Source organism: Aedes albopictus, chromosome 3 (genome assembly GCF_035046485.1).
Source record: "Aedes albopictus strain Foshan chromosome 3, AalbF5, whole genome shotgun sequence".
Classification (NCBI taxonomy): Eukaryota; Metazoa; Arthropoda; class Insecta; order Diptera; family Culicidae; genus Aedes; species Aedes albopictus.
Genome location: NC_085138.1, coordinates 191,383,911 through 191,402,399, shown reverse-complemented (window position 1 = coordinate 191,402,399; position 18,489 = coordinate 191,383,911). Strand labels below are relative to the sequence as shown.

The following is an 18,489-nucleotide window of genomic DNA, read 5'->3' as shown; positions in this document are numbered from 1 at the left end:
TCCAACAATACAGTAATGACTGGTGAAATTTAAAAATCTGTTTTATTTTTACGGTAGAAAATAAAATATGCAATGCGCCCATTTATTATATTGTTTATGATTAAGCCCTTCAGAAACTCGCCGAAATGTTTTTTGACAAGCTGATTTCGCCCAAATAATTTCGCCGTTCTTTTGTTTTCCGCCCAAATGTTTACATCTTATTTTGATTCATTTTGTTTGTATCGCCCTTTTACCGTCCAGTATTTCTGTGACTAAAACACATTACGAAGCAAGTTCCCTGCTGATGGAACGTCTCTCGGTTGACTACGGCAAGAAGTCCAAGCTCGAATTCGCTATCTACCCTGCTCCTCAGGTTTCGACGGCCGTCGTTGAGCCATACAACTCGATTCTGACGACCCACACCACCCTGGAACATTCCGACTGCGATTTCATGGTCGACAACGAAGCCATCCGGAGCTATGGAAAGATTGGACAGTACATCTTTTTGGCGCAAGGAACAGCTTACGGAGTTAATGAAAAACTCCCCCGGGACCGCGAATGTTGGCTGCACACATCACCTCCAAAACGGATGCCAAAATAGTTGCGGATACGATTCAGGAGAACGGCATCGATTGTGACTGACTGCTTTCGGTAGATGTCCACCAGGAGGAGCGGCCAGATTGGGTTTTGAAACGGACGGAAGACGTGTGTGGAGCTGAGACGGATCGAACGATCGGCAGGATGAATGTTTTGCATAGGGAAGTCCGTGAATAGCTGGAAGTGAGGGAAACTCAACGATTGAAAATCAGGAGGCTTGGCGACTCCAGAAGAAAACGTTAAAAGTTAGCAGAATCTAGCAAAGAACTTGAATGGATCTCAGACCATTTAGAAGGAGTTTTTTCAGATAGTAACTGTTACTTGTTGAACAATTGGATTACCGGAGGGTATAATTGAATGTACCCTCAACAAATTTTGTTGACAAATTAAAAGGAAACCACAAAACTGAAAACCCCGTAGTTTCTATTTTATCCTTTTTTAATATTCTTGGTTCTAAAAATATTAAAAATACTATTTAAAAGAAATTCACTATTTATTGCGGTTTATTACAAATTCTTTCTTTCATCTTTGCGTAAAGTCCCAAAGGAGTTGATCTAATAGTAAACAAGGTTGAGACGCAGGCTTTAGTCATTCGGGACGTGCTGATCTAATAGAACACTAATCTGAGGCCAAAGACCATTTTTGCTTATGATTATTTTGCATTCGTATATCGTGTGGCAGACACGAGCATACTCTGCCCAAGGAAGTCAAGGAAATTGCCTTCTGAAAACGCCTTCTTGAGCGATTCAGACAAGGAATTTCCCTATCAAGATAGGCTGAAAAATTCCTTCTGAACTGCAAACAGCCCTTAAAATATTATCCAACAATAATTAGAAGTTGAATTAACCTGGACAAGAGCCCCAAGCCTAATAGTAGTGTCCTAGATTGTAGTCAGGCTCGTGTTCATGGCGATGGCACAAATTTCCCAAATGAAGGAGAACGTGCCTCTGTAGCCGACCTTCTGATACCTGATACCTAGGTTGTAGTTAGCTAATATGCGACTATAATGGGATCTTTTCCGACTTTTATTCAACTCAAATTGTACATACAGGATCATGCTTGATTTATACACTCTTTGTATGCATGTTTTACGGTTTGAACTGCAGGGTTACTTGGATATTAGTATGCAGCGACCTACGTAATAAGGTACACCGGGCAAGCTGAAACGAGTGGGGTAGGAAAATAATGGGTTAATATGATGCTATCAATTCATAAGCAATTGGAATGGCATTACACAGTTTTTGAATCAAATTTCAATAACCTTTTGGTGAAGGATAGATTTTTAAATTGTAACGAAATTTTGTTCAAAGTTTCTCGTTTTTCCTGTCCCACCCATTTCAACTTACCCCAGTGTACCTTACGTAAAGTCTGCCGCTTGAATTAAGAGGAAATTCAGTTTATCATAATATGAATTGCACTTTTCATACGTATTGATAACGCGAACAAAAGATAAAACAAGTAATGTATAAGTGGTGATATTGTAAAATAAAAAAAAATGATTCAATGAAACGATAACAACTTTTATTTCGCTTATACACTTATTACCCGGCCTATCTCTATTGACTACCCCTGCGTCAGCTCTTCCGCCATGAGATCTTGGTCCAGATCGGCCTCAAAGTGGTCCTCAACTTCGATTTTTGAGCGCCGCCCACGCTTTTTCGGTACTAGCTGCTTCAGAAGCGTCTCATAGAAAGCCTTATTGGAGACAAATTCCATCAACTTTCGCAGATCTTCCAATTTTTCCTGAGGAATGGGGATCGGCTCATCACTTATTGCCGACGGCAAAACGATAGGTATGTTGAGATCTCGGTTCATGGTGAACTGCCGATATTCTTCGTCGCGCAAATCGTACTTAAAATACACAGTCCCCAAATCACCGGTTGTGTATTTGAATGCAGCGATTTCTTTGAATCTTACAATTTCACCTTCTGTATCCGTTTTTGACCGTTTGTAATATGAATCCAGGCCTTTCAGCGCTAAGAAGCTACTTTGTTCCAATTCAATAACTTTGAATGGCACTTTTCTGCTTATGGCCGAAATAAAAACCGCCCAATCGCGAGGGGTTTCTATGTTCATAGAACACCTTTTCTTGGCAATTTCTATTGCGCCGTGCACAGAGTCCACCTGCATGTGGCTGTGACCGGATACCATGAACTTATGTTCAATGGTTAGTGTGCGTCCAGCGCGAGCACAGCTTTCGATAAAGTATAGAAAGAGCATACAGATTATAACATTATGGTTTTGGCCGGCACAGCGGTCTGAATAGTACACCATAGTTTCCACTCTCTCATCTAAGTCTTGCAGATCCTTTAATAGACATGATCCTATTTCCTGCGACCCTCTTCTTGCTTTCGATTCATCCCAGAGGAAGCACTGCACAGAGTTTGCTGAAAGATGACTGGCAAATATGGTCAGGGGCCTGTAGCATAATGAAAATTTTACTAATAATATTAGTCTTATAGCTTGTAACTTATAATTTTCTGTTGCATAAAAATACTACAAGTACAAGTTACAAGTCCAATACTACAAGTCGGTTGGACTAATATTATTAGTAGTATTTACAAGTGTATGTTGCATAAACAAACTACAAGTATAAAATATTAGCTATGACTTGTACTTTTGATTACAAGTCTCAAAGGTCTTGTAAAATAATTTACAAGTTAGTTTTAAAGTATTGCAGAAGTCATATTTAGTTTTGAATATATCGATTTACCATTTTGATGAACTCAAAAGATATTATTTATCCAACATGTCAACCTTAATTCCAGTTTTCGACGATTAAATTTGGCAGTATATGTATTCAGAACTCATTGAAGAGAAAATTGCTTTGATGTACACTATGTATCCAAAATATAATTTCTGCTGAGTCTCTCAAGTTCCTCAAAGTTTCTACAATACCCATCTTTGATTGGAGGTTCTTGGTAAAGTTATATATTATGGTCACTGCATAAGCACAGGTAAAGTTGCAGATGCGAAATAAATTTGAATCAATTGCTTATATTGCGCATCATTAAGCTAATTAAGCGCTACAATATATATACACTAACTCGAATCGAGTTGCGACATATAAAAGTAGGTAAAAGCTCAATTTTTGCATCCCTGATCACTTCGGATTTTAACAAAAACCATAATACATGTTGCTAAATCTTTATACATTGTTTTTCAACCAGTACCTACTATTATATCTTTGGGACATTTTACTAAAAATCTAGGTTCTTGAAGTGCCATACTTTGTGCCATACTTTGTAAAAAATATTTCGTCAGAGCGGCCGAAAATTATCCAAACAGCACATGCTTTTCATCTATCGTATGAAGAATGCAAAACTTCGGAATAAATGAAGTTATTTCCGGATGTTACGCGGAAAATGCAGAATATAAACAAACATCAACTGCCATTTCAAATTAATAGTGAACTGTCGGATGAATTTTGACAGGTAAATGAACCAAAACAACTTGTATTTTCATGGTCACTAATATTACAAGTACTAATAATATTAGTGGAAAATTGAGCCTTTATGCAACACAAATTATTAGCACTTGTAATATTAGTACTTGTAACTTGTAACTTGTAGCTAATATTATTAGCCCGATTATGCTACAGGGCCCAGGTTGTACGTATACAACTGGCGTTTGTAGAACGCGATACCAGTGCTTAAATACGGAGTTGGTAGACATTTTTGTAGGTCGAATGTCGCCGTCCTATACCGAATATCCGATTTTGCTTTCAGCACGTCACGTTTTTTTTGGAGGTATGGCTCGTCGGCCTCAGCGTGGTGCCTTTCTCGCGCTTTTTCAATACTTGGCCTCTCATCTTCTGTTGCCAGTTTGAGACTGATAGCAAACTTGTCACATTTACAACACGTGTCAACCTTCAATTTCCTAAAAGAAATGTTCAACTTTTTGAACATCTTACGATAAGTATTGTACTGCACAGGCTGCTTATTGTCTTCCAGGCATTTTATTTTATATAGCTCATGCATACGACTTATGGATAAGTCAGAGCTCAAATAGAGCTTATCTGACCTTTCACGAGCATAGTGCGAGGTGTATGCAGGAAATGAGCGTATATGCTGCTCGATATAAACCAAATCGCTTTCATGCAGTGCTTTTTGTGACCTATTGTTGGACCTCAGATCGTCTGCAGTGATACCCAATCCAACAACCTTTTTATCAGCCAGCACGCGAATCTTTTTATCCTTAACATCCAATGTGTGGCTGAACATTTCTTTGCAAACATGAATACGGCCGTTGACAGCGGGAAGAAAGTAAGATCTGGTGAACACTCTCCGTGAATGCCCGAGGCCCTGCAATAAAAAAAAAATACGCATTAGGGCTAGTTCATACGCTACGTAGATTCCAAGGGGGGAAAGGTGGGGGGGGGGTCCGTTCAAAGTCGTGGGAAGGAAAGGGTTAAATTTCTTTTGAAGTCCCAATCATATTTTTACCTTAGGCCGAGCAGTGGTCCGGATTGAAAAGTGATTGCTTATGAACTGGTTCTGACCGGATGTCGTCAACTTCAAAAGGTTTTTCAACAGTTTTTGTCGTATTTCTTCGCTGTATTTTTCGTAACATTTATACTTGCTGCAACTGCACGGAGGCTTAACGCTTCGAGCAGGGATGACAACACCGTCAGCTCGCGTGTACTGCAAACCGCGCATTCGCGAGTTTCGAATAACAATTCGAAGATTTTTTTTCTTTGGCGGAGAGTTTGTATTCAGCTCTTCAAATCCGAGGTCACCGTTGTTTAACTCGACGTCAGCAGGAGAATGTGTTGGTGACGATTCTGTGGAATGGTAATATGAATTAATTATATTTGACATTGAAAACAGACTGTCTGTGATTGAAGAATCGGTTGTATAGATCCCTGAAAATATAAGTGCGATTTCAATATATAAAATGGGGTCTTGCACGGTACATTCCCTTATTAGTTTGAAATTCTAATCCTGAAGTGATGAAAAAGAATTTATTCCGCACTGTTTACATGTTAATATCAGGATTTTTAGTCACATGTCTTAGAATGTCATTATGTGTGAACTGTGCTTATACATTCCTGAATGAAAATATTGTGGATTTGCCAACTATTTGTATTCCACCGATTACTTAAGTAGCCGTTTTCATATTAAACTCAGCTTAATTGTCAAAAAATGAATGTTATTGAGTAGCTAGTGGCAACGAGGAATTGAACGCATTCAATATCAATGTTTATAAAACGGCTACTTTGGAGGCCATACTGAAGCGACCGGTAGAATACAAGTAGCCGATAAACCCACAATAAACAACAAAAATGTAGACTGAACATTACTTCCATAATTGATAAGTACATAGCATTACATACCTTGGTGTTCCTTTTCGCCTTCATCGTCGTCATTGATGAGTGTTTGATTAGTATATTTTTCAAAATATTCGTCAACTATGAACTCATTCAATAAAGTAAGATCACCAATTTGAATCTCATGAGCGTTATCGTCCAAGTCTTCATGCTCTGAATCGGAATCATCATTCCTCTCACTGTTCTCATCACAGTTCTGTCGTGCATTATTTGCAAATTCCTCTGAATCGGAATCATCATTCCTCTTACTGTTCTCATCGCAGTTCTGTCGTGCATTATTTGCAAATTCCTGATTCGAACTAATCTGCAATTGAGAACAAATGGCTATCTGCTCATTCGCCAACTCAGTAGGTTTAGGGAACAGCTGTTCGCTCGTTTCGAAAATTGTGGCATCAGTTGTACACTTTTGTTGCATAACCGGTTCAGCTGCTATTATGTCGGACGGCTTAGTGTGATCGTTTGTTAGTTTCGTTATCGATGTGTTTAGTCGGGTAGGAGTAGTCGGAACACCAATTTCGGTTTGTTCCTCGACGTGGGCTTCATTTGTAGACATGTTTTCATCATCTGGTAGAATCAAGCTATATTTAGCCACCAGCTGTCTACCATGTGCTGGTGGGTCGCATAACGTTTTCTCCACTAAAACTGGCGGTTCTGCATCAATGATCGTATCGGCAGCAAGTTTGCTTGAAGCATGCGAGACAGAATCGATACATGCTGAACGGTGGTTCAAATCTAGAACTGCTTTGAAAACATCCGGCTCTCCGTTTTGCACCAGTGATCCTATTCCATCTGATCCAACATGTTCCAATATCTCCGGAAGACTTGGCTTAGTGATTCCTGCTGGTTGGCAGCGCAGGTCTAGGCCGATCAAATCCTGTGACATGTTTGCTTTTTGCTTGGCCATCTCGTTGGCCAATTCTTGCCTTGGGTGACGACTTGAGCGAGATAAGTCGATAATAGCTTCCTGTCCATCTGTTCCATTGCTATGACGAGCGGAATCATACGATGTACTGTGAATCTCTCTATGAATGCTGAATTCACCGTGCTGCTTGTGCCGTGGATTTACGCCAATGTTTTCTCGTGACCAAATAGGATTGAAGAGGTTTCGTGAAACATTCCGGTAGAGTTTGCCAATCCGCAATTTTCTCGATGATTCATCGTACGCGTACGAGAAATTAGGATCCTGAGATAGAATATGAACAATTTATTTTATTATAATAATTGGGGATGCTCTCAGAAATAAAAAAAAATACCTGAACTGTATCGACTGTCGTATTCGAGGTGTTGTATGCATAGTACATCCTAGAAGTACGCGGACTGTCCATTTTATGTCTCTGTCTGTCATCTTTTAACAACCCAAGGTTGCTGGAGTTCCTCGACTGTGAAAATGGGTCTACAAATCGACGCAATGGTGATCGATCCTGGTGTTTTCTCATTTGTGACCATGATAGATTGCTAACATCTGAATTGATGGACATCTGAAAATCAAAGTTATACGTATTATACTATAATCATCTATCATTTTTCTACAGTGCTATTTGAACAGTAAATTTCTTACAACTGCGTAATTCCTGAGAAATTTCTTCTGAACTGCCCATAACCGTATAACAGTAACATTGTACGAAAGTAGGCATTGGAGAAAATGGATGCCAAAGGTAGCAACTTTCGCTAGAATAGAAAATGACCGGAATTTCCAGGGGAACGACACTAGTTTTGTCAAGCCAAAAAACCTAAAAAAAAGCTGAAAAAAGCCCAAAACATCGCTTAAACCCGCAAAAGTTTTCACCCCGGGAATTTCAAAAAATTTCCAATAAATAATTGACAATGAAATCGTCTATAGCATTTCTTGTGTGCTGGATCAATAGCAGGAACATTATTTAGACCTATTATATGTCATCAATCAACGCTTTGAACTCTTGTTCTCAGTGTGACTGTTATACATTTGGTAATGAGATAAAATTACTTCCCAAGGAACAATTCAAAGTCATTAATAAGCGTACATGTCGAACTATTGTTGGTTTATAACATCCGCAGCTGGACAAAGCCAAATGCTGAATAAAAGCTGAAATTATGCTATTTACATTGTAAATAAGCCAAAATGCAACATTTGGCACGAATGTGAACAGCAATTCAATTATAAGCTTAACAAACTTCAGCAACTTTTGTTTGTTCGATTTGCCCTTACTAGCTTTAATATAAGCTGAAGAAGAACTTTTTTCTACGCGTTAAAAAGCTTATGTTCCACAGTTTCCGATAGCTGATTTTTGTGGTCTATATAAGTTGAACAAATGCTTGCGATGTTAATACTTCAGCTATTTTGGGAACGTCCAATAATGGCTTAACAGTAAGCTATTTAAAAGAGTTAATGACTTATTTGTTCGATTATCACTTTTCGATTGAACAACAAGTCAAAGTGATTATAATAGAGCGGTACTGAAACGTTAAATATGTATAAATGTTTGTTGCACTCCAATGCAAAATATTCGAAAAATTTGCTAATTTTCGTAGCAATTTCAAAGTTGCAGTCATCTTAACATTTTTTTTAAATAAATATTTACAACCTTCCATAAATCTGAATATTGTTCTTTCACAGCATTGCGAAGATGTTACACTCTCAGCGAGCAACTTACCAATTCCAGGATGGCGTAGTCGGCAAGACATGCGACGGGTGATTGGGAGATCACGAGTTTAAATCCCAAGTTGAGAAATTTTTAGAAGAGCTTGTGTGTTATAAATGCGTTGAGATGCGACAAATAAACATGATTGCACCTTGCACTTCAATTTGTTTTTTGTTTTCGCAGCAGGTTACTATAGCTGAATACAAGTTTAATATGAGGCTGGTATAACACAGATTACTTCCGATTGTAAAGCCTGTATCGCGCTTGCAGAAAAGATTGCTCAATAACTTCTCCACTTTTGTTTGAACAACGCCTGATTACAAGCTGTGATAAAATAATGTTAAACTGTAATTCAATCAAATGTGGAATAAAAATGTCATGAGTGAATGTTCCTTGGGTTGGTATTTATTTTATAAATTCTAGAACAAACTTTAAAATTTCATTCAGGTAATCGAAAGTAGGGTCTGGGACCATTTGGGCAGGTGGACCTATTTTGGGCACTTGCTGCTACATATAACTCAGTCAATTTCAAACCAATCGACATGCATTTTTGAACACGGCTAGATACTCGTATATCACCTTATTCCGAAAACCAAATAAATTGATTAAAAAATGACTAAGATACCCAAAATAGGTCCCCCTGCCCAAATGGTCTCAGACCCTACTTGTAATTTGGTGATCATCCTTGGTATTGTGTGAATGCCAGCAGAAAAATACAAATATTACAAATATGCAGTTATGGGCAGTGCAATTGGGAGAAAAAAAGGATTTTCATGTTTCAAAAGTTTCAGTTTTCATCTACGCTAACAATGTCTAAGAATTTTGCTAACAATATCGCTAGAATTACCTGAGATGCGTCAATTGCGTCATCCGACCTATCTAGCAAAGGCAACTCCAAACCTCTCATTTTCTTGACTACCGTCCGGTGGCTATCAATTTCCTGAGCCGACCTATAATGTTGATCATATCTGCTTTCGAATCTTTGCGAATTACTGCGTGAAGCTGCACAGACACACTGATGGGAAGAATTTGCTCGTTCCCTGTGAAGCCCATTCTCAGAAGATAGCTGCAAAAAATATATATATGCTGGTTTAATGTTTGATCTAAAAATGAAATCGCTTCAATTTACTTGTAATAAATCGATTGCAGGAAATCGTCCGTTAAGCAACGACGAATTATTCGAAGCCTGTAACTTGTCTGACCGGATGTTTCGCCTATCTGCTTCAGATTGCAATCCGCGGTGTAGATCATTGCCGTTGATATCTTTTAATGGGTTCCTGGATAACAGTTGAGCTCTTCGTTCTTGATGTCTTCCTACCACTGATGACGAATCGGATAGCTGTAAAAAGCGCAAAAAAATTTTTTTAAAGAAAACAAATTATTACATTAATAGAAACTAAAATCACAGACAAACAGACGTAACACTCTGATAATTCCCATCGTACTTCGATTTAACGATCTTTTTCAAAATTTGATAGTTGGTCAACTACCCATCTGTGGCGCTCACATCGTTTTTGTTCGAGTTTGACGTTCGCTCACTACCGCCACCTAGTTGATGGTCGGCCAAACTTAGTCATTTTAGCATTGGGCGAATATGTTTCCGTGACTATGATTTGAATCGAAAAATGTCCGAAGTGTTACGTCTGTTTGTCTGTGCTAAAATGTTTAACCCTTTGAGACCTTTTTTTTTAATGTATTAACCCTAGCCCAGCACTTGGCCCAGCAGGGTAAACTGGCATAACTAGCCAATGAGGCATTCCGTATGAAGCTTAAGATCTTAGGACTGAGCGAAGTCCGTTGATCAAACTTTTAAGAATACAGATTGGCGTTGGGTCAAATTCTGCTATAGTCTGGCCTACGAGGTGAACACGCTCATTGCTACCGTGGAGTTGGTTCCCTGCTCGCTGCTCACGCCCACGCTGCGCTTATGAAGTGGGAACCTTTTTTTTGACAACATGATTTCAAGTACACCCATATAAAATTTTGGTGAAATGATAGTTTTTGAATGTGACAACATATTACATTCATTTTTGCTACAATAGATCAATAGCTTTTGATAATTATTGTGTGATAGACAAAAAATGAACGGTGAATGGCGACCTCACGGTAGAAACACTCTTCAATAATTACAATAACCAAACCCTGTACAGAATAGAATAGGAAAGTTAAAAAAAGCATACTTTAACTGATCAACAAATCAAATAACGTAGTTTTTATACAAGTTGTAGGGTGGTAAACCCATTTTACAACAATCAAACACTTCTTTCTAAAAGCATGTTTGACAAATAGTTTTGGATCCGTATGTCAACCCACCGTTGCAAGTTTGATCATAGTTGGAAATTACCTTTGAAACGTTTCCTGCAGTATACGATTCATTTCGCCAATATGATTCACTCAAACTTCGCGATAACTTCACTTCTTTTCTCTGCTGCTCTACTTCTCGCGTTGGTCTACAACTCAGGTCGATGGCCGTGGTGTCTCGAATCAAATTGTTACTTGAAGATGCATGGGTTATTGAAAGCGGAGGGCCCTTGCTATCACTGCGTCGAGCAACAGACGATAATGAATCATTATTTTTATCAAGAACGACGGGTACCTGCGGAAAAAACAATCATGAAAGAATTATCAATAATTTAAAAAGATATTTTGTACAAATTACCTGGGATAAGTCGATTGCAGCACACCGTCCGTTGAGCAGCGATGAGTTATTCGAAATCTGCGAGATATCCGGCCTGATTATCTGTTTGCCTACTTCAGAGTTTATTCCACGGTGTAAGCGGTCACTGTTGCCTCTCAACGAGTTGCAAAAGGACTTTGCTTTTAGGTCTTGGTGTTGTCCTACTGCCAATGACAAATAATCTTTGACGGACACCTGCAATGAAAATTACATTGTTCGTTTCTCCGTGGGGTTTCAAGTTAATTAAATGTAGTGTTTGTTCGATTTTGACAAATTTTATGTAAAAATCAAACGAGCAACGTAGTCAATCTTACCTGAGATTTGTCGTTTGCAGAATATGATTGATTTTTGAGCTTTTCTTCGCCTTTTCGGTGCTCTCCATCTCGGACTGATGTACGATGTAGATGTAGGTCTCTGATCGAGTTGTTAATCTTTCCATACCTGTATCGTTCATTATTCGTAACCGCATCAACGGATACATGCAACGACGAATCACGGCGCCGTCCCGATACTGAAAATGATCTGTTTTCGCCGGATACCTGTACCAATAATTCAAAACGTTTATATAACCATAACCATACATATGAAAATGAACATTAATAAAACAATAATGATATTAGATAATCACCAAAATCAAGAACAACAATTTTGTGCTCAATCATAAATTATATATTCAATAAATCTAAATGATTAATCGAACACATTGATTGATTGATTTATCTTTATTTGAGAAACTTTCAGCCCTAATCGAACACAATATATAGGGCCCATATAGCCACAGCTGAAAAGACGTGAGTATTCAGCATGACCATGCTGAGAGTGACGTGTTCGATTCCCGGTCAGTCCAGGGACATTTTCGTAATGGAAATATTATTGACTTCCTTGGGCATAGAGTGGCAGGTAACTGCTTTCTCTGCCAATCTGCATATTGCCTGAAGTTAATGGGCCGTCCGAAAATCTAACCCATCATTCTCAGCATTTTCTTGCTGAATACTCGCGCGTTTATCGTTTCGACTATTTGGGCCCCTTATCACACTTACTAAGCGTACTAAAAATAATGGGATAGTTCGGTTTGGGGTAAAATCTGCAATAGCTACTGCGAGTGCTTAAATACTAAGTTGAAGAAAGTAAGGTCAAGTTCCAGTAGGAACAAACAACCAGAAAGAAGTTTTTCAAATACTTTTATATTACCTGTGATTTGCGTATTGTGCCAAGCGATCTGTCCAGCAATGGCAGCCTTCTAGAGCTTCGCTCTATTTCCATTTTGTGACGGTTTGAATCTGCAGTCTGTAGCTCATTTCTTTGCTTTTCTATTTTAACGGAAAACGGATATCTGGGTAGCAGTGGGTCAGCAGAATGATTGAACTCTCGTAAATGCCTGTTTCGGAGAGGAGGGTTGACGAATCCACGATATGCATCGATTTCAGGTAGCGTTTGGATAGGCATAGATTTGCTAAGAGACAATCTGGTTCGCAACGGGGGATCGATGAAGGAATTTGAGTTCGATGGGTGCAAACGACTATGCTTATTGGATTTACTCGCATCGTTCGACTTCCGTTTTGGTGTCGACGTTTCAACGTTGCGGAAAGAGAGCTCAGTTTCGTTTTCATTGCTGGTCGTCACTACCTCCTCGTAGCATCCTACAGACGGCGTTGCTTGCACTGACCCTGCGAAAAAATCTGGATCTGGTCCAGGAAGCATTGCGGCACCATCTGTGTGATAAGCATTAACCATTAATAATTTTAGTAACAAACTTGTTTACTCTCCAGTAACGTGGGTAGATCAGAAGCGACAGTCTACCACCTAAAGAGTTTTCGTTACTCGCTTAGTACTAAACAGTTCTTACTCACCTAGATTCATTTTATTTTTGGAGCCATACATTATGAACTTTACGTAAAACGCGTAAAACTTAATAAAACTCGCGATTTGCAAAAATACATTTGGGCCAAACTGTAAACAGCGCTGAAAAAATGTCGTGATAAACAGGCGAAACTGATTGTTTTGAACGCAAAGAGGCTAGGCATTCTCCAACCAACGATCGGCGAGTACAGTTGTGAAGTATTTACAGGTGTTGCAAGTGAGCGTCCGCGAGAAAAAAGGCAGATTGATAGCCATTAAATAAGTTGAGTGTTCTCAAAATAGTAGTAATTGGTCTTAATTTTGATAGTTGTTAGTTGTAAAGTTGTGAAGGCAGTGCAGATTATCGATTGGTAAGTGAAGATTCCGTTTCTCAAGCGCCCTTGGGGGTGGCTTTCGAGATTATAATCACCAACCTACGAGGTTTATGCGCCTCGTTGGATGTCAGTGGAAGATGACGAGTTTGGAAGGTCTTCGGGCCTTGTAGACGACACTGATCAGGAACTTGACTCAGGTACAGGATACGAATCAGCTAGTGACGGGGTTTTGTCCCTACGTAGAAAAATGAGTAGCGACGGTGAGGACGACCAGAAGAAAGGTAGGAAGAAGAGGAAGAAGGACAAAGACAGGGAAAAACAAAATGGCGATAGTGAGAAGGACAAGATCGGAAAGACAAAAATGGACGTAAGCGAAAAATACAAGGAGCGAGATGGTTTCCTTGAAGATGGTTGGGAAAAAAACAAATTGTTCACAACTTTTTTCATAGAACCAACAGATCCAACAACCAATATTCATGTTATGGAATTAGCTCGAACCCTGCACAACATCAAAATTACAAACTACACGGAATTGAAAACAGCTGGCAAAAATAGATACAGAATAACATTTGCAAACCCGAAACATGCAGAAAATCTGATTAACTCGAAAATTCTCAAGGAAACATTCAAATACAAAATTTACGTACCGGCCATGTTCAAGGAAACCATCGGGGTAGTGAGAGACATCCCTCCAAGTATCCCAGAACAAGAAATATTGGAAAAACTGGAATCGGAAAGAATAAACATCAAGAAGGTGGAAAGGATACAGAAAATGGAAAAAGGAAAATTAGTACCGACCTACAGCGTGAAAATTTATGCTGAAGGTGACAAGTTGCCAAGGGAAGTAATTATTTTTGGAATCCCAAAAATAGTGGAGGTTTACCTTTTTCCGGTAAAGTTCTGCTACAAATGTCTAAGATACGGTCATAGGGTCAAGGCGTGTAAGTCAGGACAACAAAGATGTTACATTTGCGCGAATGGGGATCACGAAGGCAAGGATTGTAAGTCACTGGACCTCAGGTGCTTCCATTGCGGAGGTTCACACAAGGCTTTTGATGTAAATTGCAAAGAAAGGATCAGGCAGGAAAATATAAACAAGTCAATGGCATACAATAAACTAACCTTTAACGAGGCAGAAAAACGATACCCGCGAAAATCTCAAACAGAAATAAGGCTACAGTCTAACGAAGAATTCCCTCCAATAACTGACAAATCAGATGAAGCGATCCCACAAGAAACAAACTGGAACCCAAAAGCTCAACAGGACACAAACCCTAATAGTAAACCGAATGTACAAGAAAGTCAGACTCAAACATACACAAACAATAAGAACAAGTCGAATACACAAGAAATCACAGAAGAGAAATACATAACAAAAGTCGAACTGGAACAAATAGTAAATTCACTCAAAATGGAAATGATTAAACAACTGAACATGAACAAAATGATAACTAAGATCAAGCAAATAAAAGACAAAATAGACAAAACCATCAGTAACAAAAAAGACAACAAACAAACAAATAACAGCGATGAAATACTTAAACAAATAAGCGATCAACTACAGGAAATAGTGAACCCAACATTTCTCAAACCCAACGAGAACCCTCTAATAACACAACCAAATAATTCAGAATGGACGCGGTCAGGAACCTAACCATTCTACAAAATAACATTAACAGCATAAGACCAGCAGCTAACCGTTCACTACTAACAGTACTATTACAGCAACATAAAATTGACATTGCAATTCTTTCAGAAATTTGGATTAAACAGGATGAAAACTTTAATTTTTCTGGTTATAAATTCATTAAAAAATGCAGAGAAAAGGGATATGGAGGAGTTGGATTACTGATTAGAAATGAAATAGACTTTACAATAGTTTCTTTACCAAATATTCACCCCATTGAAGCAGTAGCAATTAAAACAAATAACACAGTTAACAGTTTAATGATTTTTTCAATATACATACCACCAAATATCGGAAATAGTCAACTAAAAACACAGTTGCTTAAGTTAATAGAATTCATAGACAAATCTAATATTTCCACAATCTTGGCAGGAGATTTAAATGCACATCATCCAACATGGAACCAATCGAATAAAACCTGCGCCCGTGGGGAATTGTTAGTAGAAGTGTTAGAAAATACTGAACTCATGGTAATGAATGACGGTAATCCAACTACAATCAGACATCCTAATTCGACGCCTTCAGCAATAGATTTAACAATAGTTTCAACAAGTATAGCACCTAAAGTAGAATGGTCAGTTCTGGATCAAGAAATCTGTGGAGAACATAAAATAATATTATTTGAAATCATAAATCAAGCTAAATACTATGAATACAACTTAACACAAATCAACAAAAAACAAGCATTAGAAAACTTGAACAATATTTTACCGGAAGAAATTGAGGACCCTGAACAATTGAGTATCAAATTCAAGAAATGTATCGACGACGCTAAATTCAAACCTTCTAAAACTAATCACCCTAAAAAATGGTGGACAACGACAATACAAAAATTATATGATGACAAAAACAAACTTTTAATCAAATATTTTAACAACTTAACTTTACAAAATTTCCTAGAATTTAAGAAAGCGAGAACTATACTGAAAGCAGAAATAAGAAAAGAAAAAAGGAAATCATACAGAGAACTAACTGACAGTTTGACACCGGACATGAACATAAAAGAATTATGGACAACGGTTAAAATGATTAGTGGAGGTTTTCCGAAGAAAAACAACATAAAACTATTGAACGATAAAAATCTAGCATCGGAATTCATGAATCTCAATTTTCCAAACAAAACAACGGATATAAAGTATAGTCCCACAAATACAATGGGAAAACATAAAATAACGTTAAGAGAAATTCAAAATATAATCAATTCTAAAAAAGATACATCTGCACCCGGACCGGATAACATATCATATTACTTTTTAAAGCAATTAAATTTAGATCTAATGATTAAAATTACAGAAATGTGTAACGAAGTGATTCATTCCAGACAAATTCCTAAAAGTTGGCTTGAAATTAAAACAGTTGCAATCTTAAAACCTGAAAAAGAAGAAAATGATGCTAGATCTTATCGACCAATATGTTTGATCCCGGTTTTTCTGAAAACAATAAATATTTCATACAAAACAAAACTTGTTGAATTTATTAAACTACATTCCCCGCTTCCACAATATTCCTTTGGGTTTAAACAAAAAACATCAGCAATAAACTGTGTAAATATGTTAATAGCAAAAATTAATCATTCAAAAAATAAAAAACATTTTTCGCTTTGTACATTTTTAGATTTATCAAAGGCATTCGATAATGTAAATATTGAAAAACTACTGAATATTTTGAAAGAGAAAAAGTTTCCGGATGAATTAATAGATTGGTGTTATTACTATTTAAGGAAAAGAACGGTTAAAATTATTATGAACGATGGAACTGAAATAGAAAGAATAACAAATAAAGGACTGCCCCAAGGTTGTCCGCTTTCCCCGATACTTTTTAATATTTACACGAGTTCAATTCATGAATTAGCGGAAGAGGGTGTACTTATACAGTTTGCAGATGACTTTGCGATTTTTATTGAAAGCGAAAATATTCCAACAGCAGTAAACAAAATGAATAATACCTTGGATTCCATCTGTACAGCTTTACATGATTTAGATTTAATTGTTAACCCAAATAAATCAGCAGCAATTTGTTTTGATAATAATATTCCGGATAATGTACAAATTAAAATAAATAACCAACCAGTTGAATTAAAATTCGTTCATAGATACTTAGGGATTTGGATAGATAACAAGCTTTCATTTAAAACTCACATCACAGAAATAACAAACAAAGCAAAAAAGAAGATAAATATTATAAAAATGCTAAGTAGGAAAAAGGGAGGAGCACATCCAACAACACTGAGTCAGGTGAATAAATCAATAGTAAGATCACAGATAGATTATGGCATAACCATTTATTCGGCAGCGTCTAAAACAGATTTACAAAGAATTGAAAAAATACAAAACTTGTCATTAAGAACAACATTCAGGTACCTACAGTCTACACCAAATCAAGTATTATTTGCAGAAACAGGAGAATTGCCTTTGAAATACAGAGCACAATATCTCACATTTAAAGAAATACTTAAAAACTTATATTATAATAACAGTCCAATAACAGAAAGTCTTAACAATTTAATTAATTCAGATACTTTGCCAAAACATACAAGCTACATTCAAAAAACCGCATCTTTAAATAATTATCATCTATTACAATGTAAATTTAACCAAAACATGATAAACCCTCCAGATAAAAGTAAACTAGTAATAATTTCTAAAATAGGAACAGTTAACAAAACAAATACGTCAAAAGAAATTCAAAAAGCAATAGTTTTACAGTTAATAAGAGAAAAATACGAAAGGTATTATCAAATATTTACAGACGGATCGAAAACCTTGGAAGGGGTAGGGTATGGGATATACGACCAACAAACAAAATCATCTTTTAGTTACAAATTAAAGGAAGAGTTTAGTATAATGAACGCAGAATTAGTTGGAATAATAGAAGCAATAGAGTATGCCATCAGTATAAACCAATTTAAAATTGTTATTTTTACAGATTCACAAAGTAGTTGCAGTATGTTAGATAACAGTAGACAGGAAAATAATTACTTGATAAACCACCTTTACTCGATAGTTCAGTTCAACAATATTCAGGAAATAATAATTCAATGGATTCCAGGTCATGCAAATATAGTGGGAAATGATAGAGCAGATAGGGCAGCAAAACTGGGAACAAAAAGAACTGAAATAGAAAACTATCCACTAACTTTAGATGACTGTCTATTAGCGTTCAAAAATGAAATACAACGAGAATGGAACAAAGAATACATAGAAATATCAAGAGAAAAAGGAAAAGAACATTTCAAAATATTGCCACAAATAACGCTGAAACCGTGGTTCAAAGACATACACCTACCAACTAGCCAGACAATACAGTTAGGCAGAATTCGCACATTTCATACAGCTACCAAGGAAAGACTAGCCAGGTGGAATTTGATCCGCTCGGAATTATGCGAGACTTGCCAGGTAAAGGAAGACATTTTTCACATACTTTTTGAC

At 37.3% G+C, this 18,489-nt stretch overlaps 1 protein-coding gene across 1 annotated transcript; it reads right to left on the bottom strand.

Annotated features, from left to right (window-relative positions):
* Window positions 1-242: 242 nt before the first annotated feature.
* Window positions 243-13,182, bottom strand: LOC115261639 (uncharacterized). Its single transcript, XM_062857002.1, has 11 exons — window positions 13,051-13,182; window positions 12,392-12,912; window positions 11,515-11,739; window positions 11,183-11,395; window positions 10,868-11,119; window positions 9,653-9,862; window positions 9,371-9,589; window positions 7,159-7,383; window positions 5,912-7,088; window positions 5,022-5,359; window positions 243-4,880 (listed from the first exon to the last, which is right to left on the bottom strand). The coding sequence occupies exons 1-11, from the start codon at window positions 13,079-13,081 to the stop codon at window positions 4,167-4,169; spliced, it is 4,125 nt and encodes a 1,374-aa protein (XP_062712986.1). The 5' UTR covers window positions 13,082-13,182; the 3' UTR covers window positions 243-4,166.
* Window positions 13,183-18,489: the final 5,307 nt, after the last annotated feature.

Bases quoted from the DNA above. Each gene is read 5' to 3' on its own strand.
- LOC115261639 (XM_062857002.1), bottom strand. From the start codon at position 13,081: ATGTATGGCTCCAAAAATAAAATGAATCTAG. The intron at 11,396-11,514 runs GTAAGATTGACT...TTTTCATTGCAG, and splicing joins CTGCAAACGACAAATCTCAG to GTGTCCGTCAAAGATTATTT. The intron at 4,881-5,021 runs GTAAAAATATGA...TTTTTATTGCAG, and splicing joins GGACCACTGCTCGGCCTAAG to GGCCTCGGGCATTCACGGAG.